We start from the raw sequence: 25,627 nt of genomic DNA, 5'->3' as shown, positions 1-25,627 counted from the left end.
ATTCACCGAAAAAATTGTTTTTATGATAAATTGTTTGAAAAATATACAGAAGTTTATAGTATTGAAAATGTTAGACAAGACAATCGCACAACTAAGTTATTGTCCTTGCAACGGTTATTTGTTTGACACTTTTAGCAAAGAAGCCGACAAGAGTGGTCCAGCTTATAAACTGACGAGAGTTTTCAACTGAAACTAAATTTTTGTTAAATCAGACTGAAAAAAAAACTAATGACCGCAGATTAAAATTTCCTAACTTTTGAAGACTTAATTGCTGTGAAACGAAGTTTGTAGCAATTATATTAGACTGTGGTCTTTTTACGACTCGAAGAGTAGCGTTAAGGTTTTCTTAGCTTATGCACGTTTTTTGACTTGTACTTCTAATTTTTTCTTTTCGAACATTGAACTTTAACAGTTGTTTAGTTTATAGTGTATGGTAATTAGGAACTGCTGGTAATATTCAAGGTGAAAAGGTCATTGAATTTTAGTCACTCCAACCTATCTAACCTACCCTCCACCTAATTGCCCCCACGCCTACCCCCTGCCCCACCTACATACCCCCTCTCCCACCTAACCCCTTCTCTCCGCCTACTTGCCGACGTTTGTCACTAAAAATTGATCTTCTAGCTATATGTTGCTTTATTTCTTTTTTCATATTTCAGAAATAGGTGCACGACTCTGAGTCCTTTCTGGTATTCTACCGGCTATGATTTTATGGGATTTTTCGCTTGACGGATTTTCGTCTAGCCCATTTGACTTTTCGTCCTCAAAAACGGGATAAACGGGTAGCGCTCGGAGGACATTAAGTGCTCTTAGAGCCCTAAGCCTTACTATACTCTAAGAATGCGATTCACCAAAACTTTTGAGGAGACAATTTCATGGTGTGAAGGGCAGTTCTTGACCTTAAAATTTTTACCACCCCAACTACCCCACCCCTGAACACTCCCATTGTCAACACCCTCATCCAACTGTCAGTTTGAACCCCCGGTCATCTTAGCCTTTGCAATCCTACCCCTCGTCCCTTGAAACCTCCCCCCCCCCCACCTCCAATGCTAGCATCAAGCTGGCTACAATTAGCTTAAGCCCCAGCTGGCTACTACCGAAGCCAAAACCTTTCAATCGTTGGAATACTGGGAACAGTGAAATACACGTTATTTCAAAAAGTACTTCTGTCAAAAAACAATTTTGCAAATAAATGGTTTGTGTTTTTGGAAAAACTTTGATGTATTTTATGTTGTTTTCATATCGGTTCACGCAAATTTTTTTTCATTACTTACCAAAAACAACTGATTAGAAAACGGTAAAACTAAATTTTGAATATGCTTTACAAAATTGTCAACCAATTGGAATGCAGAGGGATCAGATCTTTTCCTCATCTTTTTCCTAAAGGCTTTGAATGCGGACAAAAAAAGGAACAATAAAGGACCGTTCTTCCAAATTTGAGGGAAAAAAACTTTCAAAATTCTTTTTTTTAGGATTTTGTCAATAAATTTTTGTTTTTATTTTTGATATAATTGCCACCAGCGTTAGCGACAATACTAAATTAAAATCTGTGATGTTGGAACAAAATCGATATCATTGTAATTTACATTTTAATTACCGACAGTATTTTTTGCGGTTTAATTTCGTCTGTTTCCATGATCAAATATGTTCGAAGATATCGAACGACCTGTTTTCTTTACTATTGTTTTTTCTGATGTTCATTATTTAAAGAGTTCTTCAAACAAATATGTGGCGCGGTAAATCAAATGTTTTAAAGTAAAAATAAAATTCATTTTCAAGAGCCATTAAAGGTAGTCAGCTTTTGTTGTTATCGTGATTTGCGAGCAATAATTAGCTCACTCAAAAAATGAGTTTTAATTGAATACGTTAATTGTGAATTAGTTTCTGATTTATGATAAACTGAGTTAGCACCTTTTACGGAACAAATTCAATATACGCATCTTTGGTAACAAGATTTACGCAATTGGCGGTCTAAATTTATTGCTGCTTCTGCAAATTGAAAATTAATTGAGGTATAAATTTATCTTAGTCTACAGTAACGAGAAATTGTCGCCAGTAACGAGAAATTGAGATCATTTTTGAAATTAATATTTGTTGACGCGATGTGGATGCCTCTTCTCCAACAGTCGAAAAGAGCATTATTGTTCTTTGATATTATTCTGTCGGGATATCTCATGCAAAGTAAGCACAACCCCAAATTGAATAATATTTACGCTGTTCTCTGATAATCATGGTTACATGGTCGGTACCTGAAATTAGCACTATAAGCGGTAGGATGATAAAAGCGATGGGCTTTATAAAGTGATTGGACTGCTCAAGTGAAGTTGTAGAGTTGCTTAAATCGCATGAAAGTGGTCCATGAGTATATCGAAAATAACGCTACATGTATGCCATGTCGACAAAAACTAGAATACTTAACACCATAGTAAAGCACCATATAACTCATAGTTAAAAATTTACTTCTAAGTTCTTTTTAAGTGTACTACGGCAACGTTCTACGGCCTCTCTAGGCCTTCTAATGTACCGTACTAAGAATGGGCCAGATCATTGCTGTGAGGTGCTGATGACGCATCAAGATTAAAAAGAAGGTAATAGGAATGCTTCAATCAGCAGAACATTGCCTGAATACTCAAATCATGTTAACAACAGAATTTTTGAGGGTTTTGCTGAAATAAAATTCTAGCGGTCTTTTGCTTCAATTTTTTCATGACGCGAGAGTGGCCAACTTACTGAAATATCGTTATCAATTCTTCCGCAGTACCATTAAACCGAAACCGTATAGGGGGTTCCTTTTTTCATAATTCACTTCCTCTCTTCTATTAATTGCTCTCGAACGAAGTTTGTAGCAATTATATTAGTCCTGTCGGTCTTTTTTAATGCGATTTTTCGCTTGACCAAATTTTCGTCTGGCGCATTTGACTTCTCATCCTCAAAAACGGGATAAACAGGTAGTGCCCAGCGAGCATTATGTGCTCTTAGAGCCTCTCAGCTCACTAGTCTTCCAGTATGCGATTCACAGAATCTGTTTTGGAGACTTATACTTATGGTGCGAAGGGCGGTTCTTAGAGATTGACTCCCCCTCTGTTGCCCCCCCTTTGTTGCCACCCTATCAGCCCCCCCCCCCGCTGCACTCACCTACGCCCCTTCAATTTAGCTAAAGCTAGCCTCAACCTTAACCGTGCCTAGCTACTGACGAAGCCAACCGATCGCAGGTCGTTTGAGAGCAATTCGCCCGCCCTTAGTCGCTTATGTTTTAAACTTTTTATGTTTTAAACTTTTTGATCGTTTGCGCCTCGGCTTCAAAAATAACAATGGCTAACTTTATTCTTGATTTTGACATAGCGTTTTTAATTTTTCATCCGAGAAATACGTCAAAATTCATTTTTCAAGAAACTGGCAAAATGTTGTTTTTGCAACAAAAAACTTTATAGCATTAAAAGTCAAAATCCTTAGTGCACTTGACAAAAATAACGAATGACAAAATGAAAAGGAAATTTCAAAAATTCGGTGTCTAATTATTTTTATTTCACTTCTTGTCAATAAGCACAAGAAAAGTCTATGTTCTCTATATATTTTGCAAATTTTGTGGAAAAGAAAATAAATTAAACAAGTGGGCTTCTCCATCACATATTTGGAGAAATATTTATTAGTTTGACCTCGAATACCTTCATTTTCTCTGAATTGCCAGATAATAAGGTCGACATTGAGTTTAACTGTTATAATTGTTTCAACAGTTTTCTCAAATTGGCGGAATATATCTCCGAAGCTGGTTTTTTCTTCAGTTAAATTTTCATTTTTTGTTCACTCATCGTATAGAATATAACGTCATTTCGTAGTCTTCATGATCTAGTTTTGATTTCATAAAAAAATGATGAGAAATTTTCAAAAGAGGAACACTAATATTCTGAAGAAAAATCTAAAAGAAAAAAACATGGCTCTCTGGCGCTGGTGGGGTGAAAGATTCCGTTCAAATTTAAGATAAAAGTGAACAAAATATTTGCTGTAAAATTAGTTGGATTAAAGGGAGTTTTGATTGTCATAAGTAATCCATTACAGTTTCAAGCCTAAAAATTAACGATTTTAACTATTTGACCAACAATTTCCAAAAGTATAAATTTCGTTTTTTTCTTAAGATTTTGTTTCCGCCTCAGGAAAATTTCTCAGGAAGTTTCTTTCCGCCTCTTTATTTTGCGCTGATGAAAAGATTTTGTAACCAACAACGAGATTCTTTAAAAGTATAAGATTTCGGTTAATTCCCCGGTTAGTTCTCAAAACAGCCCAAAATTAAATTTAAAAAAGTACAACTAAAAGCAGAACAAGGAAGCATGGTAGTGTGCGTTTGCACATAATGTTCCAACCTCTCTCATCTACATGTTACACCAAAGTTTCCACCAAATGAGGAAGAAATATGAAAAATTAAAATATTCCACAAACCACTGAATAAGTAAGAACAATCTACCCTAGAGGGCTGATGAGACCCGTCATTAATATGACTACAAGAAAAAACGGCCATAAAATCAGAAAAATACATATAACAAGTAGGACTAAAAATTATTGTCCACTTTTTAAAATTAACAAAGCAAAAGAAAATGGAATCAGATAAAACTTACACTAAAGAAGCTTAAACTGTACTTAATTAGAAAAAAATGGAAATTTTCCGCAATGCGACTTGGTATCAAGTCGACAAGAAATATAAGCAAAACGGCGAAGTTTTAATGTTGAACTGATTTGTGTATCAACTGAAATCATTGAAAGAGTCATTCATACCTCCATGGAAAGGGATTGAGACTTTTCAGGATATGTCATACAAAAAGAATGACAAACACGGGCGAAGATAAAAGCTCAAAATTTTCGCGAAGACGGTTTTCCAGCCAATTTAACATTAAGCTTTTTAATTGAAACTTTAAAAACTTCTGATCTCGTTTTGTTTTGAAAGTGTTAAAACAAAACAGAAACCTAAAAAATCTGCAAAAAAGAAAAAATCATGAATATTTTGTGAAAACTCGTTGTACTAAGACCAAATACCATTTGAGGAAAATAAAACCCTTTCAAAGGGTATATTACAGTTCGCTAGATAGCAGGTGTGACTTGTCTGTAGAGATACTAAGCTACAAGTTAACGGAAATAAGATTGGCAAAGCTCAAAGTTCCGTTGTCTTTTTTAAAAACAAATATTTTCAAAATTCACAACCAACATATGTTTTTTAGCTAAAAGAATCGATAGTTTTTCTCGCAATTTTTTAGAGAACTAATTGCGCCTTTTATTATGGAGACTAAGTCATAAGACAATAAAAGAACATTAAATAAAAGCAAAACTAAAATATTTCCCAAAACAAGATTTACGCAATTGGCGGTCTAAATTTATTACTGCTTCTGCAAATTGAAAATTAATTGAGGTATAATTTTCACTAAGTCTACAGTAATGAAAAATTGTCGCAAGTGAGATCAATTTTGAAATTAATATTTGTTGACTAACGCGATATTGATGCCTCTTCTCCAACAGTCAAAAAGAGCATTATTGTTCTTTGATATTCTTCTGTTAGGATACCTCATCCAAAATAAGCACAACCCCACATTGAATAATTTTTACGTTTATCTCTGATAATTATGGTTTTTGGTCGATACCTGAAATTCGCCCTATAAGCGGTAGGATTGTAAAAACGATGGGCTTTATAAAGTGATAGAACTGCTCAAGTGAATTTGTAGAGACGCTTAAATCGTACGAAAGTGGTCCATGAGTATATCGAAAATAACGCTACATGTATACCAAGTTGACAAGAAGTAGAATACTTGAGGTCATAGTATAGCACCATAAATTTCTTAGATGAAAATGTACTAAGTTCTTGTTAAGTGTACTACGGCCTTTCTAGGCCTTCCAAGGTACCGTACTAAGGATGGTCAAGATCATTGCTGTGAGGTACTGATGACGCATCAAGATTAAAAAGAAGGTAATAGGAATGCTTCAATGAGCAGAACATTGCCTGAATACTCAAGTCCTGTTAACAACAGAATTTTTGAGGGTTTGCTGAAATAAAGTTCTAGCGGTCTTTGGCTTCAGTTTTTTCATGACGCGAGTATGGCCAACTTTCTGAAATATGGTTATCAAAACTTCCGCAGTACCATTATAACCAAAAACTAAATAGGGGTTTCTTTTTTCATAATTCACTTCCTCTCTTTTATTAATTGCTCTAGAACGAAGTTTGTAGCAATTATATTAGTTCTGTCGGTCTTTTTTAATGCAATTGTTCGCCTAACCAATTTTTCGTCTGGCGCATTTGACTTTTCATCCTCAAAAACGGGATAAGCGGGTAGTGCCAAGCGAGCGTTATGTGCTCTTAGAGCCTCTCAGCTCACTAGTCTTCAAGTATGCGATTCACAGAATCTGTGTTGGAGACTTATACTTATGGTGCGAAGGTCGGTTCTTAGAGATTGACTCCTCCCCCTCTGTTGCCCCCCCCCCGTTGTTGCCACCCTATCTGCCCCCGGCGCACCACCCTCCCGCTGCACTCACCTACGCCTCTTCAATTTAGCTAAAGCTAGCCTCAGGCTTAACAGTGCCTAGCTACTGACGAAGCCAACCGATCGCCGGTCGTTTGAGAGCAATTCGCCCGCCCTTAGTCGCTTATATTTTAAATTTTTATGTTTTAAACTTTTTGATCGTTTGCGCCTCGGCTTCAAAAACAACAATGGCTAACTTGATTCTTGATTTTGACATAGCGTTTTTAATTTTTCATCCGAGAAATACGTCAAAATTCAAGAAACTGGCAAAATGTTGTTTTTGCAACAAAAAACTTTATAGCATTAAAAGTCAAAAATTTTTGTGCACTTTACAAAAATACTGAATGACAAAATGAAAAGGAAACTTCAAAATTTCGGGGTCTAATTATTTTTATTTCACTTCTTGTCAATAGGCACAAGAAAAATCTATGTTCTCTATATATTATGCAATTTTTGTGGAAATGAAAATAAATTAAACAAGTGGGCTTCTCTATCGCATATTTGGAGAAATATTTATCAGTTTGACCTCGAATACCTTCACTTTCCCTGATTTTTGCCAGATAATAAGGTCAACATTGAGTTTAACTGTTGTAATTGTTTCGACAGTTTTCTCAATTGGCGGAATATATCTCCGAAGCTGGTTTTTTTCTTCAGTTAAATGTTCTTTTTTTGTTCACACATCGTATAGAATATAACATCATTTCGTAGTCCTCATGATCCAGTTTTGATTTCATAAAAAAATTATCAGAGATTTTGAAAAGAGGAACACTAATATTTTGAAGAAAATTCTAAAACAAAAAAAACATGGCTCGGGGGGGGGGGGGCTGGTGGGGTGAAAGATTCCGTTCAAATTTAAGATAAAATTGAAAAAATTATTTGCTGTAAAATTAGTTGGATTAAGGGGAGTTTTGATTATCATAAGTAATCCATTACAGTTTCAAGCCTAAAAATTAACGATTTTAACTATTTGACCAATAACTTCCAAAAGAATAAATTTCGTATTTTTCGTAAGATTTTGTTTCCGCCTCAGGAAGTTTTCTCAGGAAGTTTCTTTCCGCCTCTCTATTTTGCGCTGATGAAAAGATATTGTAACCAACAACGATATTATTGGAAAGTAGAAGATTTCGGTTAATTCCGAGCTCTCAAAACAGCCCAAAATTAAACTTAAAAAAAGTATAACTAAAAGCAGAACAATGATGCACGGTAGTGTGCGTTCGCACATAATGTTCCAACCTCTCTCATCTACATTTTACACCAAAGTTTCCACCAAATGAGGAAGAAATATGAAAAATTAAAATATTCCACAAACCACTGAATAAGTAAGAACAATCTACCATAGAGGGCTGATGAGACCCGTAATTAATATGACTACAAGAAAAAAAACGGCCATAAAATCAGAAAAATACATATAACAGGTAGGACTAAAAATTATTGTCCACTTTTTAAAATTAACAAAGCAAATGAAAATGGAATCAGATAAAACTTACACTAAAGAAGTTTAAACTGTACTTAATTAGAAAAAAAAATGGAAATTTTCCGCAATGCGACTTGGTAACAGGTCGACAAGAAATATAAGCAAAACGGCGAAGTTTTAATGTTGAACTGATTTGTGTATCAACTGAAATCATTGAAAGAGTCATTCATACCTCCATGGAAAGAGATTGAGACTTTTCAGGATATGTCATACAAAATGAATGACAAACACGGAAGAATATAAAAGTTCAAAATTTACACGCAGCCGGTTTCCCATCCAATTTAGTTTTAACCTTTTTACTCGTTCTTCTCGTTTTTTTGAATGGCCGGAGGACAGCCCATTATTGTGAAAGTGTTAAAAGAAAACAGAAACCTAAAAAATCTGCAAAAAAGAAAAAATCATGAATATGATCTCACAAAATTCCTCTTAAACAAATTGTCTGAGCCCTGAAGACATCAGTGAACACATTTAGCAAACAGAGACAATCTTTTTTTCGATAAAAAATAACAATGTTTCTGAATAAAATAGTTAAACTACGAAAACGATCCAAAATTTTAGATTGCGAAAAAGAAAATGAAAACCAGAACGAAGAAGGAAAAAGTTCAAGAACACTTTTTTTTGAAGAATAAATTCAATTGAAAGTCAATAGAATGATTAGCTGTATATGGATATCAGTTATAAAGCACATTTACTTATCTATAATTGGCCATTAAGAACTTTATTACCCAATGTTTGGCAAAAGACCACGAAAACTGAAAACAAATACAGTGCAAAAACAAAAAACAACCAAATTCTGCAAGAGAGCGGTGTCGCAGTCCTCAAAAATATAAGTTGTAAAAAAAATTATGTTCAATTCTAAATTAAATTTTGGTCGCTTCTTTAGTTGGATTCTAAAGCAATGTGACAATTTACCAAAGAGACAAAGTTTTTGATATAAAAACTCGTAGTACCGAAACCAAGAAGCCGTTATTTAAAACAATCAAAATGTTTAGTTTCTATCTCAATAAGCTGATAAAGGACAGAAAAAAAAGATGAAAATTTGGCGAGCTCAAAAAATCACTGACTTTTTCTCAAAACGAATATATTCGGCGTGATAACCATGATTGCCATGATTAACTTTTACCTCAGGAAGAAGCCATTTAGTTTTTTATCGGTTAGACTTAGTAATCGGACAGGAGAAAGAAAAACAAATGAGGGCAAAACACAAGAATTCAGTTAAATTTCTTTAAGTTTTTTTGTCAAACCTTAAAAACCATTAGCTTTTCTGTGAAAACAATCTATATCTACATTTGGCCTCAATATTACGTAGATGGAAGCTGTAATTGATAGAACCGTGCATTGAAATTTTTGTCAGTAATTTGCACTAAAAAACAAACGCAAAATAGTTTGGAAAAAAAAGCAGTGCCAAGAAAAAAGTTGTGATCATAAGAATCCCTGATGAGACTAAATCCCAAATTCTGCCTTCATAGAACCACCCAATTTTTCTAAATTTTTGTCAATTAGACCATTCCTCAAGTGATATTTTTCAAAAGAGAAAGAAAGATGCATTTTGTACAATTATCGAGTTAATTATGCAAAAAAACGGCAGAATATTTATTCCAGTCAAATTTTATAAAAATTTTTTGTCAAACCATAAAAAGCCTTAGGTTTTCTTGAAAGCAATCTATAACTACTTTTGGCCTTAATATCACGTACATGAAAGCTGTAATTGAAAGATTCGTGAGATGAAAATTTTGTCAGTAATTAGCATTAAAAAACAAACGCAAAATATTTTGGAAAACAAAGCAGCTCCAAGAAAAAAAAATTGTGATCGTAAGAATCCCTAGATCAAAGCCCAAATTTTGCGTTCATAAAACCATCTAATTCTTCTAAGTTTTTGCCAATTAGACCATTTCTCAAGTGAAATGTTTCCAATGAGAAAAAATGATGCATTTAGTACAATTATCGAGTTAATTATGCAAAAAAAAAACGGCTGAAAACTTATTCCAGACTTTCATAGGACGCCTATTTTCCAGTAGTTCTTCTTGAACTTACAGTGTTTTTGTCAGCGGTTTCTTTGTCTATTCTTTGTGAAATTTAAACAGAGCGGACCAATAGAGCACATTGTTTCAAAAAAAGTCTGAATTTTGAAAATTTTCAGCAACATTTTTAGCCAAAATAATACAGTTACCTAAAATGTGAATAAAAACTGTCGAATATTCAAAAAATATTGAACCTCGATAACTATCTGTAAGAAACAAAACTAGAAAAAAATGTTTTAATTACAATTTTTGAAATGTACGTGCTTTCTAAAGATATCACTCACATTTCTCTACGATGAATATATCGATCGGTCAAAATTGACTGAACAAAAAAACCCATTTGAGTATATAGTTCTTCTCTCCCCACTGAAATGGGGTTCGGAAGAAAAAGCATTCTTCGTGGAAGAAGAAAATTTTCTTTAATATCATCAGATCTAAATCGTATCATTTTTTTCAGAACCACTGCAAAGCAAAAAAAATGGTATCAGGAAGCAAAAATTGAGTCAACCAAATTTACTATTGAAAATTAAGGACGAAAATGTTTTCTTATTTTTTTTGTTCTCCTTCTGTTCTCCAGATTGTTCTAACTTATCACCTCTAGTATAATCCAAAACAGAAAAGTCTGAAGACTAGAGAGTTTAGTGATCAACAAGTTGGAATTTTCAATGAAAAAATTCATAATTTAATTGACAATTGCAAAAAACTATTTTCCGTTTCTTATTGTTTTGAATTTTTCCTTCGGTTTCTTCTTTCCAGACTATGGGTAATATTGTAAAACGAAAAAATAAGGAGTTAATTGATTAAGAAACTACGCACCCAAGAAATTGAGAGTTTTTGAAAGATGAAAAAAAAAACTTTTTTCAGTTCTCAAAATAATTTAACATTTTTCTTTGGAAATAAACGAAAGAGTGAAAAAGCCAAAGCCCAAGTTTTACTGATAATCATTTATTATTTACTAAAAAGAGAACTGTTGAGGACAGCCTTTAAAAATGCCTAACATCTTAGAAAATATGAGAGGCATACTTTTCAGAAAATAAGAAAATGTTTGCTACAAATTGTGATTTTATAAATTTTAAAAGTTGAAAAAATGTTCGTTGAATCTGTCTATTCAATGAAATTTACTTCAACACATCTGCAAGATCTTAAGCAAAGATAGAGCTGGTCCATTTTGCACCTGAAACCTCAAAATTGACAAAAATCTTGGAAAAAAAACCTTTTCATTTTTTCAATTTTAGTGTCATTTTTACAATAATCGATACAATTGCCTCATGAACCCCGACCCTAGCTTCCAGATAAAAATACAGCAAACAAACCAACAATGTAAAAGCGAACCATGGTAAATATCAGTTGCAAGAACGAAAACTTAGAAAAAACTATTTTCGTGTGCGTTTTTTTTGTGCGATTTTGTTTGTGTATCTGCGTGCGGCCGTTTGTTTGGTTGTATGTATGTGAGTGCGTGTGTGTGTATATATTGTAACTGGTATTTGTGTGAAAGAGGAAAGAAGAAAGCTTTTGTCTGAGATTGTTAATTCTTTTAAATGTGAGACATTAGGAGACGCAGAGAGCAAAAAGTGCAGAGAGAAATCATTAGAATAAATTAGAAAAATTACATAATTTCGCTAAAAATTGGTGTTTAATTTTTTCAATTTATATTTTAAGTTTATTAGAGTCAGCTGGTAATGCATCTCCAAAATCTTTTTTTTAAAAAAAAACAAATTGTCCTGTTATGCTCATGAAGCATCATATATTTCAAAAAAGGTCAGAGAAATAAAATAGGTCAGTCTTACAATTACCAATATAATTGCTTTAAAATATCCACAACTAGTTTCTTAGATGAAACAAAAGAGACATAAAAGAATTATGCCATAAGCGAACCTTTGGTTAAGATCTGTTGACAAAAAGATGAAAGAAGAAAATTTTTCCTGCTGGGGTTTTATTTTTGTGTTTGAATATAAGTGGTGTGTGTATGTTTGTGTGAGCGATAGACACAAACAAAGGCAGAATCAAAACCTGTCAGAAATCACAAAATATAGAAATACACATATAATTTGCTACGAAATGAGGCTTTAAGCTTGATTTTCTGTTTTTCAAATCTCGCAGGTGACACATCAGTAAGACTTGACACAAATCTTTGAACTGAAATTGTTTGAATTTTTTCGAAAAATTTTGTTTTGACTTCGCATCAGCATAATGATTATATATATAATCATTATGCTGATGCGACGTCAAAAAAAAATTTTCGAAAAAATTCAAACAATTTCAGTTCAAAGATTTGTGTCAAAATTACTTTTACCGATACATGCCTCAAGCAGTCCACAACTTTTCTTGAGAAACAAACGAAAAGATCTAATTGAAAGTGACGAACGCTGACTAAAGATCAGTTGCCGAAAAGAAAAATATTTTATTTTTTTTGTTGTTGGGGTTTGTATTTGCGTGTTTTTCTTCATTTGTGGATCATGTGTATCTCTGACTTTTTTCTAGAGTGTGCAAATTTCTTTTTGTTTTCTCTGACAAAAATGACGGCCCATGTTTTTTGTTCAAACAGTACAAGTTTTTTTTCCACAAATGCATTTGAGTTATTTCTGGACTCTCGTATTGGTTTCTCCGATACAATTATTGGTTGTTTTGCAACTTTGAGAGTTATGTTGGAACATACTATGTTATGCACAGACTTGCACGAGCCATCTTGTAGGATTATACAAAATGATTGAATTTTAGACCTAGAACGCGGGTCCTAAAATATGTGAATTTTGAAGTTTAAAAATCCAAATTATTAGATATAGACAAGAAAAGATAAGAACATATGCTCAAGACAGAACAAAAGAGTTCTTCAATTACTCTGACAACAAGCAACCTGTTAAATGATATAAGGCTCGGATTGGCGTCTTCGAGTAGTCACAGTAAAACTATGTTTTTACGCTTCTCCAGTAACGAAATTGAAATGTTATGCCCGAATTACATATCATCCGTGCTCGAATTGAAAACAGACTAAAAACGAATGATAACTCTCCTAAATTAAAAATTTAGTCGGCCGTTGGCGGCTATCCATAAAACTTACTATGAAAATATAAAGCTAATTTAGTACAAGGCAAGCGTTTTTTATATTGAGCATAACTTCGAAGCTTTTGTGACAGTTCCTTAAACGTGCTCTAATTTTGTTCTGTAAGAGCTAATTTTCTTTTCAATTGCCGGTGCATATAATTGTTGTGCTTTCACTAGCTTCGTTTTCAAATTGCCCCTGATGCAATTCTCGAAACTCAACTTCTCTGCTTTCAAATTTTATCATCTTTCTAATGAGAAAAAAAATTATTTAAAAAAAATAAAATAAAAAGTATAACTAAAAGCAGTACAAGGAGGCTCGGTAATGTGCGCTCGCACATAATTTTCCAACATCTCTCATCTACATTTTTCACTAAATTTTCTACCAGAAGAAGAAGAGATAGAAAAAATTAAAATATTCAACAAACCACTGAGTGAGTAAAACATTCATCCTTAGAGGGCTGATTAGGCCCGCCATGAGTATGACTACAAGAGAAAACGGCCATAAAAATCAGACAATTACATATATCAATTAAGACCAAAAATTGTTGCCCACTTTTTAAAAGTAATAAAGCAAATGAAAATGGAATCAGATGAAACTTACACTAAAGAAGCTTAATCTGTGCTTGATTAGAAAAAAATGGAACTTTTCCTCAATGCGACCTGGTTACACGTCGACAAAAACTAAGCAAGACGGCAAAAGTTTAATGTTAAACTGATTTAAAACACTGCATTTTATCTCAAATCATTGATAGAGTCATTCATACTTCCATGGAAAGGGAGTGAGACATTTCAGGATATGTCATACAAAGAAAATGACAATCACGGAAGAAGATAAAAGTTCAAAAATTACACGCAGCCGGTTTCACATCCAATTTAATTTCAACCTTTTTACTCGTTCATCTCGTTTTTTTGAATGGCCGGAGGACAGCCCATTATTGTGAAAGTGTTAATAGAAAACAGAAACCTAAAAAAATTGCAAGACTGCAAAAATCACGAATATCTTATGAAAACTGGTTGTACTAAGAACAAAGACCACTTGAGGAAAATAAAACCGTGTCAAGGGGTATATTGCAGTTAGCTAGATAGCAGATGTGACTTTTCTATAGAGATACTAAGCTACAAGTTAACTGAAATAAGATTGGAAAAGCTCAAAGTTCCCTTGTTGTTTTTAAAAACAAGTATTTTCAAAAATCACAACCATCATATGTTTTTTAACTAAAGACTAGATAGTTTATCTCAAAATTTTTTAGAGAACTAATTGCGCCTTTTATTATGGAGACTAAGTCATAAGACTATAAAAGAACGTTAAATAAAAGCAAAACTATATTTCACAAAACTTTTTTACGAAAACAAAGATTTGAAGCCATTAACTTTGTAAGATATTAACCGCGATGATAAAAAATGTTCTTCTGCGTTTCTTTCAAAAATCAATAAATTTTTGTACAACAACTTTCTAAAAATGACAACTAAAATAGCAAAAAAAGATCGAAAAGTATCTAAATCTCACAAAATTCCTCTTAAACAAATTGTCTGAGCCCTGAAGACATCAGTGAACACATTTAGCAAACAGAGAAAATCTTTTTTTCGATAAAAAATAACGATAAAAATGTTTCTGAATAAAATAGTTAAGCTACGAAAACAATCCAAATATTTAAATTGCGAAAAAGAAAATGAAAACCAGAACGAAGAAGGAAAAAGTTCAAGAACACTTCTTTTTGAAGAATAAATTCAATTGAAAGTCAATAGAATGATTAGCTGTATACGGATATCAGTTATGAAGCACATTTACTTATCTATAATTGGCCATTAATAACTTTATTACCCAATGTTTGGCAAAAGACCACGAAAACTGAAAACAAATACAGTGCAAAAACAAAAAACCACCAAATTCTGCAAGAGAGCGGTGTCGCAGTCCTCAAAATTATAAGTTGTAGAAAAAAAATTATGTTCAATTCTAAATTGAATTTTGTTCGCTTTTTTAGTTGGATTCTAAAGCAATGTGACAATTTACCAAAGAGACAAAGTTTTTAATATAAAAACTCGTAGTACCGAAACCAAGAAGCCGTTATTTAAAACAATCAAAATGGTTAGTTTCTATCTCAATAAGCTGAAAAAGGACAGAAAAAAAATGAAAATTTGACGAGCTCAAAAAATCACTGACTTTTTCTCAAAACGAATATATTCGGCGTGATAACCATGATTGCCATAATTAACTTTTACCTCAAGAAGAAGCCATTTAGTTTTTTTATCGGTTAGACTTAGTAATCGGACAGAAGAAAGAAAAACAAATGAGGGCAAAACACAAGAATTCGGTTAAATTTCTTTAAGTTTTTTCGTCAAACCATAAAAACCATTAGCTTTTCTGTGAAAACAATCTATATCTACATTTGGCCTCAATATTACGTAGATGAAAGCTGTAATTGATGGAACCGTGCATTGAAAATTTTGTCAGTAATTTGCATTAAAAAACAAACGCAAAATAATTTGGAAAAAAAGCAGTGCCAAGAAAAAAGTTGTGATCATAAGAATCCCTGATGAGACTAAATCCCAAATTCTGCCTTCAAAAAACCACCCAATTGTTCTAAACTTTTGTCAATTAGACCATTCCTCAAGTGACATTTTTCAAAAGAGAAAAAAAGATGCATTTTGTACAATTATCGAGTTGATTTTGCAAAAAAAACGGCAGAATATTTATTCCAGAAGACATTTATAAGACGCCTATTTTCCACTAGCTCTTCTAGAATTTACAGAGATTTTGTCAGCAAATTTCATGTCTATACTTTGCGAAATTTAAACAGAATGGACCAATAAAGCACTTTTTTGAAAAAAAATCTGAATTTTGAAAATTTTCCGCCAAAAAACTGCCGTTACAAAAAATGTGAATAAAAACTTTCGAATATTCACAAAATATTGAACCTCGATAACTCTCTGTATGAAACAAAACTAGAAAAAAAATGTTTTAATTACAATTTTTAGAATGTACGTGCTTTCTAATGATATCACTCACAATTCTCTACGATGAATATATCAATCGGTCAAAATTGACTGAACAAAAAAAAACCCATTTGAGTATACAGTTCCTCTCTCACCACTAATATATGGGAATCGGAACAAAAAGCGTTCTTCGTCAAAGAATAAATTTTTCTTGAATTTTGTAAGGTTTAAACCATATCAATTTTTTCAGAGCCCCTGCAAAGCAAAAAACCGTATCAGGGAATAAAAAGTGAGTCAACCAAATTTACTATTGAAAATTTAAGACGAATTTTTTTTTGCTTTTTTATTTGTCCTCCTTCTGTTCTCCACATTGATCTATCTTATCACCTCCAGTATAATTCAAAACAGAAAAGTCTGAAAACTAGAGAGTTTAGTGATCAACAAGTTGGAAAATTCAATGAAAAAAATCATAACTTAATTGAAAATTGGAAACATATTTTCCGTTTCTTTGTGTTTTGAATTCTTTCTTCGAATTCATCTTTCCAGACTATGGGTAATTCTGTAAAATGAAAAACTAAGAAGTTTATTGATTATGAAAGTGCGCACCCAAGAAATTGAGATTAATTTGATAGATGAAAAAAATTTTCTTTTTCAATTCTCAAAGTAATTTAATATTTTTCTATAATAATAAACAAAAGAGTGAAAAAGGCAAAACGCAAGTTTCACTGATAATCAAATTGATTAATTACTGCAAAGAGAAATGTTGAGGACAGCCTTCAAAATTGCCTTACATCTTAGAAAATATGAGAGGCATAGTTCAAAAACTGTTAGAAATATTAGAAATTAAGAAAATGTTTGCTACAATTTGTGATTTTATATATTTTAGAAGTTGAAAAAGTGTTCCTTAAACCTGTTGATTCAATCTAATTTACTCTAACACATCTGCAAGATTTTAGGCAAAGAACGAGTGGGTACATTTTGCACCTGAACATTAAGCTTGACAAAATTCTTGGAAAAAAAGTTCTCAAATTTTCAATTTCAGCGTCAATTTTAAAATTATCGATACAATTGTCTCATGATCAACGACCCTAGCTTCCAGATAAAAAACACAAAACAAACGCATCATGCAATAAGCGAACCTTGGAAAATTTTTTTTATTTTTATTTGTTCTCCTTCTGTTCTCAACATTGATTAAACTTATCACCTCCAGTATAATCCAAAACAGAAAAGTCTGAGGACTAGAGAGTTTAGTGATCAACAAGTTGGAAATTTCAATGAAAAAATTCATAACTTAATTGAAAATTTGTAAAAATATTTTCCGTTTCTTTGTGTTTTGAATTCTTTCTTCGAATTCATCTTTCCAGACTATGGGTAATTCTGTAAAATTAAAAACTAAAAAGTTTTTTGATTATGAAAGTGCACACCAAGAATTTGAGATTAAATTGATAGATGAAAAAATCTTTTCTTTTTCAGTTCTCAAAATAATTTAGTATTTTTCTATAATAATAAACCAAAGAAAGAAAAAGGCAAAGCGCAAGTTTTACTGATGATCAAATTTATTAATTACTACAAAGAGAAATGTTGAGGACAGCCTTTAAAATTGCCTTACATCTTAGAAAATATGAGAGGCACAGTTCAAAAACTGTTAGAAATATTAGAAATAAGGAAAATTTTTGCTACAATTTGTGATTTTATATATTTTAGAAGTTGGAAAAGTGTTCCTTAAACCTGTTTATTCAATCTAATTTACTCAGACACATCTGCAAGATTTTAAGCAAAGAACGAGTGGGTACATTTTGCACCTGAACATTAAGCTTGACAAAATTCTTGGAACAAAAAAAAACAAAAAGTTCTCAAATTTTCAATTTTAGTGTCAATTTTACAATTATCGATACAATTGTCTCATGATCAACAACCCTAGCTTCCAGATTAAAAACACAAAATAAATGAATCATGCAATAAGCGAACCAGGGATAATTAAAAGTTGCATGAACGATAACTTAGAAAAAAAAACATTTTCTTGTCCGTTTTTTTTGTGCGATTTTGTTTGTGTATGGGCGTGCGTCCGTTTGTTTGGTTCTATGTGTGTGAGTGCGTGTTTGTGTATATATTGTAACTGGTATTTGTGTGAAAGAGGAAAGATTTTGTAAGAGATAGTTAATTCTTTTAAATGTGAGACATTAGAAGACGCAGATTGCAAAAACTCCAGAGAGAAATTATTAGAATAAATTAAAAAAATTACTTAATTTCGCAAAAAATTGGGTTTTGATTTTTTTCAATTTTTATTATAAGTTTATCAGAATCAACTGGTAATACATCTGTGAATGTAATACATCTGTGATCTTTTTTTCTTAAAAAAACAAATTGGCCCGTTATGCTCATGAAACATCAAAAATGATAAAATTTTTCCAAGAACTTTCAAAAAAGGTCATTGAAATAATATAGGTCAGTCTTAAAATTAATTGCTTCAAAAAATCTACAACTTTTTTTTTGAAATAAAACAAAAGAAACATAAAAGATTAATGCCATAAGCGAACCTTTGCTTAAGATCTGTTGACAAAAAGATAAAAGAAAAAAATTTCCTGCTGGGGTTTTTTTTTGTTTTTTTTATATAAGTGGTGTGTGTGTGTTTGTGTGAGCGATAGACAGAAACAAAGGCTGAATGAAAACCTGACACAAAATTTAGAACTATTATTTGTTACGAATTGCGGCTTTAAGCTTGTCCAAACCAAACTTCTGATTTTCAAATCTCGCAGGTGACACATCAGCAAGACTTTTTTAATATATATATATATATATATATATATATATATTTATATATATGTATATATATATATATATATATATATATATATATATATATATATATATATATATATAATCATTATGCTGATGCGACGTCAAAACAAATTTTTTCGAAAAAAAAAAAACAAAAAATTCAATTCAAAGATTTGTGTCAAAATTACTTTTACCGATACATGCCTCAAGCAGCCCACACCTTTTTTGAGAAAAAAAGAAGAAGATCTAATTGAACGTGATGACCGTTGACCAAAGATCAGTTGCCAAAAAGAAAAATATTTTATGGTTTTTTTGTTGTTAGGGTTTGTATTTGCGTGTTTTTCTTTATTTGTGTATCATGTGTGTCTCTGACTTTTTCTAGAGTGTGCATTTTTTTTGTTTTCTCTGACGAAAAACGACGGCCCATTTTTTGTTCAAACAAAACAAGTTATTTTCTCCAAATGCATATGAGTTGCTTCTGGATTCTCGTAGTGGTTTCTCCGATAGAATTATTGGTTGTTTTTGCAGCCTTGAGAGTTATGTTAGAACATACTGTGCACAGACTCGCACGAGCCATCTTGTAGGATTATACCCAATGATTGAATTTTGGACCTAGAACACGGGTCCTAAGAGATGTGAATTTTAAATTTAAAAAATCCAAATTAATAGGTATAAACAAGAAAATATAAGAACATATGCTTAAGAAAGAACAAAAGAGTTTTTCAATTACTCTGACAACAAGCAACCTGCGAAAAGATATAAGGCTCTGATAGGCGTCTTCGTGTGGTCAGAGTAATACTATGTTTTTACGCTTCTCTAGTAAAGAAATTGAAATGTTATGCCCGAATTACATATCATCCGTGCTCGAATTGAAAACAGACTAAAAACGAATGATAACTCTCCTAAATTAAAATTTAGTCGGCCGTTGGCGGCTATCCATAAAACTTACTATAAAAATATAAAGCTAATTTAGTACAAGGCAAGCGTTTTTTATATTGAGCATAACTTCGAAGCTTTTGTGACAGTTCCTTAAACGTGCTCTAATTTTGTTCTGTAAGAGCTAATTTTCTTTTCAATTGCCGGTGCATATAATTGTTGTGCTTTCACTAGCTTCGTTTTCAAATTGCCCCTGATGCAATTCTCGAAACTCAACTTCTCTGCTTTTAAATTTTATCATCTTTCTAGTGTTTTTACGCTCCTCTGGTAACGAAATGCGATGTTTTTACGCTTTTGTAGTCATATGCTCAATTGAAATGTTATGCCCGAATTACAGATTCATCCTTGCTCGAATTGAAAAGAGACTAAAAACGAATGATAACTCTCCTTAAAAAATATCAGCCGTTGGCGTATATCCAAAAAACTTCTGTAGCGGACTATAAAAAAATTAACTTTATTTACTACAAGGCAAGCGTTTTTCCAAATTGCCCCTGGTGCATCTATCGAAACTCAACTTCTCTGCTTTCAGATTTTAATATCTTTCCAGTGAGAAAAAAAAATATTTTTTGTCTTTTGGTTTAATATGTCTATTGCAAAAAAATTTATTCTAAACAGATATAGACACAGAATCACTCTAAATTTTTTATCAAGTACAATGAAATGCAAAAATGAAATACTTGCAAGTTCTAAACAGTTTGGTCACTATTTGGTAAAATTTGGATACTTGATGAAATGTTTTGGGTGATTCTTTTGTTACACTGGGTAAAATTTTTGTTACACTGGGTTTCTAGCTTATATTTGGGTAGTTTTTGGTCAGAATTGGATATTTTTGGCATGAATTGGTGATTTTTGGCCGAAATTAGATTCTTGAAAACAAATACTGGGCATTGTTCCTCAATATTAACGTTGTCATCATGCTATTTTTTATTAGAAAACTTTTTTCAAACATGTTTTGGAACATATCTCCTTAAAGTTTTGTTTTCAGTTTTCAAAAACTGAAATTTTATGACAATGCAAAGCTCGCAGTATCTTTCAGACTTGGTATATCACAATTGGTTTGTACGATAAAATTCACCTTGTAAAGATCTACTGTAAACTACATTTGTGGTTTCGGGTTTCAGAAACTCAAACTTTGGGAAAACCAAAATATTATTTTTCAGGTTTAGAAACAACACAATTGAAATGTTTGTTGGAAAACACTCTTCAGACAGATACTATAAAATACTAATCTGAAAGAATATATTTTTTTGACGTTTCAGGTTTGAGAAACTAAAACCATAAAAAACAGATCAGTTTTTGACCCTGAGATTAGCACCATTGAAATGAAGTTTAATAAATAACCTATGAATTTTTGTTGTAACATAAGTTTTCACAAAACAAAAATTTTTCAGTTTGAGGTCTCAGAATCTACAGAAGAATCTGAAACTACAGAAGAACATAAATTTTCAATTTTTTTCTCTGCTGTAGTAATCTTTTTTCAAATCAGCGTTAAAAACACGCTTTGATTGAGTGATTTGAAAAAATTTAAAAATTTGTTTTACGGTTTTTGTTTTCAAAAACTAAAAGTTTTGAGAAATTAAGCCCACGATGCGTTTTTTCTAAATTGCTTCCAATTCTTTAGCGATTGAGATTATAGACACCTTTTATATTATGAAATCATCGGTCAACGTTTTACTCCAAAGCAATTTGTTTTTATGCTGATTCGTGGATACCGTCCTATATATTTTGGGACCTTTTCTGTTTGCGCCCACCCAGCGTAGTGGGTGCATAATATTTGCAACCCCGGGACGCACGTGCCTTTTTTACATAAGGATTTACTATGTAATGGTACCTGCTCAGTAATTAACGAAGTGGGAGGCACAAACGGAAACGATCAACATTTTCGCGTGCACGAGGCTGCAGAAAACTTCAAAAATGGTTGAATATAGCCGCACTTAGCGAATGAGGCACAGCACAGTGGGAAAAAGGGTACATAGGAGCTTACAACTGGACGGAAAGTTGCTGGTTCGAGACACGATTTGTTGAAGGTCATTTGGTCTGAGGAAACATGAACATTAATTATCCAGATCTACTCTGCTGCCCCCCCCGTACAGTGTTTTTAATGCCACCATTACAACTTAAGCGTTGTTATCTAGCACGTTACTATGAAGAATACAGCACTTGCGCCTAGTGGGCTTAAAAGTTCTATGCCCACTGAGCTGGAGGGCCAAAAACAAAGAATAGATCCAATTATCCTTGTTACTTTACAAATGATAATAGGTGAGTTAATTATATATATTAAGGTGTTATAACAATTGACCTTTGGTTTTATTCGTGAAACTTACATGTTTGAACTGAAAAAAAGCAATATTGTGCATCTTGCAATTTTCATTGTCCTGCAATTATCAACAAAGTACGGAAAACTTTGGTGCTTTTCGAACTAAATGACAATTTTTGATATCTATTAACATATAAAAGAAAGAACGCGGCCCATTTATATGGAGACTGCAAGGCACTTCATTCTTGGAATTAGACGTTCGAATAGTGATGCAACAATACTAATGAGTAAAAAAAACCTACTGAACATGCAAACAAATATGTGAAAGTTACTTACATACGAAAAATTTAAGTTCATTTGAGCCCCCCTTATTGGGCGGATGGGAACTTTATAGTACCCTGGCTTTGTTTATTTTTGTTATTTCGAATTTGGCTGATCTAAATGTTTTAAGAACGGCTAAGAAAGGAGTGAAAAACTTTTCCACTGCATTCCGTAATAAACTTTTGTTTGCATCCTTCTTAAACACAGCGTTGTATAAGAAAATAAACTCAATGATGCTGACGATGAAAAAAATTCCAAGCGTTCTTTGTTTCTGGATTTAGTCAAAGAAATGAATTAACATAAAAAAAGAAATCAGCCGACTACGTAGAAGTATTGATCAACAAAGGACAAAAAACAAAGAGCTTGCAAGAAGAGTTGCCAGAAGAGTTGCTTGTATAGTCATTGAAGAAAAAAACCTTCTGTCAACAACGAACAAAAACAAAAAACAACTGAAGTTCTCAGAAAAGGATAGAACTTGATATCCTGTGGACAGTCAACATCAATTTGATTCTTTTGGTGGAAACTAATGGTATGGAAAAGAGTGGGGTATGGAAACAGTATAGACGCTGGCAGTGAGTCTTTATATGTGCAATTTGGTACAAAAAATGACACACTTGGATTTTTATACTGCTTGACCGAGCAAGTTTTCAAAGTATTGGTTAAAAAGTCTCTGCCGTCAAAAAAGTACAAACTTGAAGAATGAATGCACTAATTTTTCCAGCACTCTGAGCAGCGAAGAGTGTCTTCGATAGTCTGCATACATCATCGATTTTCATACTAAGAACTGAAGCCGGGCTTTTCTCGTTTTAAATCTTCGTCTTTGAGATTTTATCACGCTGGCTTAGAAGTCTTTTTTTGATGCTTCTGAACAAAAGTTGATGTTATTGCTTTATCTCAAACATGGTTCGTTGATAGTGAGTAACCAGATGACAGTGATCTACCATATTATCAGACATTATTGTTGAAACCGAGAAACACGCGTAGCGTTAAACGGGTGTAGTAGCTTTATACATTATGGAACTCATTAATATTCAAAATAGGGCATAAGCTCAGAAAGTGATGAAAATTGTTTGCGTACAATCTGTGTAATTTATGGAACTCCGTCAATGAAGTTGACTGTTTTGGAGCCTCAGCTGGAAAACGTTCAAATTTTTTAAAATTTTTGAAACAGGAAAGCTTAATCGTTGGAGATTTCGACATAGATATTTTGAAGAATTTAAATATTAGAAGTACTCCACCATCAGTACTCATACAAAATATGAAAAACAATCAAGGTAGGCAAAACCTGATTTTTATGTGTGTTAGACCAAAATATCAGAAAAAAAAATTGCTGATAATCTGAATGCTATTATATGAGTACACTAATAAATAACACTAAATTTCTGAACAAATTTTTAGCCTGAGAAAATTTTTAGAACAACTAATACTCCCAATTTTACAGGTTGGATTACAAGTGTAATCAAAAACGCCGTCTTAGGAAGAAACCAGTTGTTTCAAAAATGGATAACAGAGCCTTCTTTTATCAATAGCTCCAAAGTTATTTAAAAATTTTATTATTATGCAAAGCAGCTATGTTATCCACAATAACGAAGAAAGATGGTACTTCATCAAGCAAATGAATCACAGGTAGCAAAAGTCTTGAACAAACAAAAAAAACAAAAAGTACACTAGTCCCCATAGATAGATACCAACGAAAAAACGTTTGAGCAAATTTTTTCATTAAAAAATTTGAATCCTTAGGTCTTACACAAAATGATAACAAAATAAAACTCTGTAAACGAATTTGTTAAGGAAATTTCAGAACATTTAAGGTCCAAATCTCCGTTACAAAATATATTTCCTCAAATTTTAACAGTAATAAATAACAAAACAAGATGGAGCTTCAGAGGCCTATTTCCGCCTCCAATTTCAAAAAATATGAAAAAAAAACAAAATCATTCGCTAACTTAAAAAAACTTTCCAAAACAACAATTTTATTAACCGAAATCGCTCACAATTTTAGTTACCAAAAAGTAAGGGACACGTATCAAAAATAAGTGAGCTTTACATTAAATATAATCAGGATATTTTACCCTGTATTACTAAATTTTTTGGATCTATTCTGTTTCGAACCCCAGTGTTTTCTCACGCCCCCAGTTAAAAATGACATTTTGTCATATAGCACGTTACTATATAAAAAATAGTACTTCCGCCTGGGGGCGTGAAAGATATATGCCCACAAAACTGGGGAGCCAGAACAGAATTTTTTAATGAGCTTGAACAAGATGACATTATTGTTTTTTGATTTTGTTACTGTTTCTTAGCATAAGTGTTAGTGGGTACAGACCTTAGAAGAATTTATGCTCATTTTGTGTCCTAAGAGGATTATATTTAGATATGATTGTTTGAAATGCTGTCCAACACTGTCCAATTGAATTGACTATTCTAAAATGAAAAGAAAAGCTCTTGATTTAATCAATCCTGGACGCGGCGATTTAAAATGTTTGATTTCACGAAGAAAAGTTTTTGCTTGAAATTTTCAAAGTTGTTCATATTTTGTCCGTTGCGGTCTCATGTCTCTATTTCCCTAGACGCTTCGTCTCCTCTCGTACGCTTTTCATTCATGTCACCAATGTTATATAGTAAGTTGGAACACTTTATGTGCGAAGCGCAGCTGATGCATAACCGATGGCCCCTCCCCTCGGTACGTCATGCACCCCCCCCCCCCCACTCCCCCACTCTTTATATAGCACCTGTTATTGTATAGTGGAAAAATTAAATAACTTATTATGCAAAAATTTTACAATTGCATACGGAAAAGATCCAAAAAAGTTAAATAAATTAAGCATTGTGCATTTTAGTAACCCAAGCTGGTGACCTGGCCTTCAAACCAAACCAGTCTATAACAACAGACAAAACCCACTCCAACATTATCCAGGATGGAGCCACTTCTGATACTGGACTCCAAATTACTTCTGACCGTCTCTTCCCCGTTGACAAGGAACCACAGTTCATTTCTAATCCATCACTCATCTCAGGCGGTGTTGATGATGGGAACTCGAATGACCTCAAGTACGAGTTCACGCAGTTGACCCCTGGCAAGCTATACATATACCAGATATACGGGGCTCATTACCAGAGTGGGGGGTCTGTTGTCAATTCAACATTTGCTAATGGAGAGTCATTAAACGATGTGTTTCTGACAGGTCGGGAAAACCATTTTTTTACCGAAAACAGTTGGGGGGATTAGGGGCAAACGATAAGGCAAAAAATACTATACCTCGTTTTAAACATTCTAGACTTCAATGTCCACCTGGCAGCCGAATTATGTTATAACTGGACTAGCGCAAATTTGAATGTGCCTCTAAATACACACCAGAGCCTTTGT

General features: G+C 32.8%; 1 protein-coding gene across 1 annotated transcript in view; it reads left to right on the top strand.

The window, feature by feature from the left end:
- The first annotated feature begins 1,913 nt into the window (after positions 1-1,913).
- Positions 1,914-25,627, top strand: part of LOC142352203 (uncharacterized) — a 73,502-nt gene continuing 49,788 nt past the window's right edge. Inside the window, exons 1-2 of the mRNA XM_075404630.1 lie at positions 1,914-2,181; positions 25,101-25,445. Of these exons, the coding sequence (XP_075260745.1) occupies positions 2,103-2,181; positions 25,101-25,445 (424 nt within the window). The 5' untranslated portion in view covers positions 1,914-2,102. The remainder of the gene's footprint in view (positions 2,182-25,100; positions 25,446-25,627) is intronic.

This window comes from Convolutriloba macropyga, chromosome 13 (genome assembly GCF_964194025.1).
Source record: "Convolutriloba macropyga chromosome 13, txConMacr16.3, whole genome shotgun sequence".
Lineage (NCBI taxonomy): Eukaryota > Metazoa > Xenacoelomorpha > Acoela > Convolutidae > Convolutriloba > Convolutriloba macropyga.
Note: the sequence above shows the minus strand (reverse complement) of the source record. Positions and strands in the feature narration are given on the sequence as shown.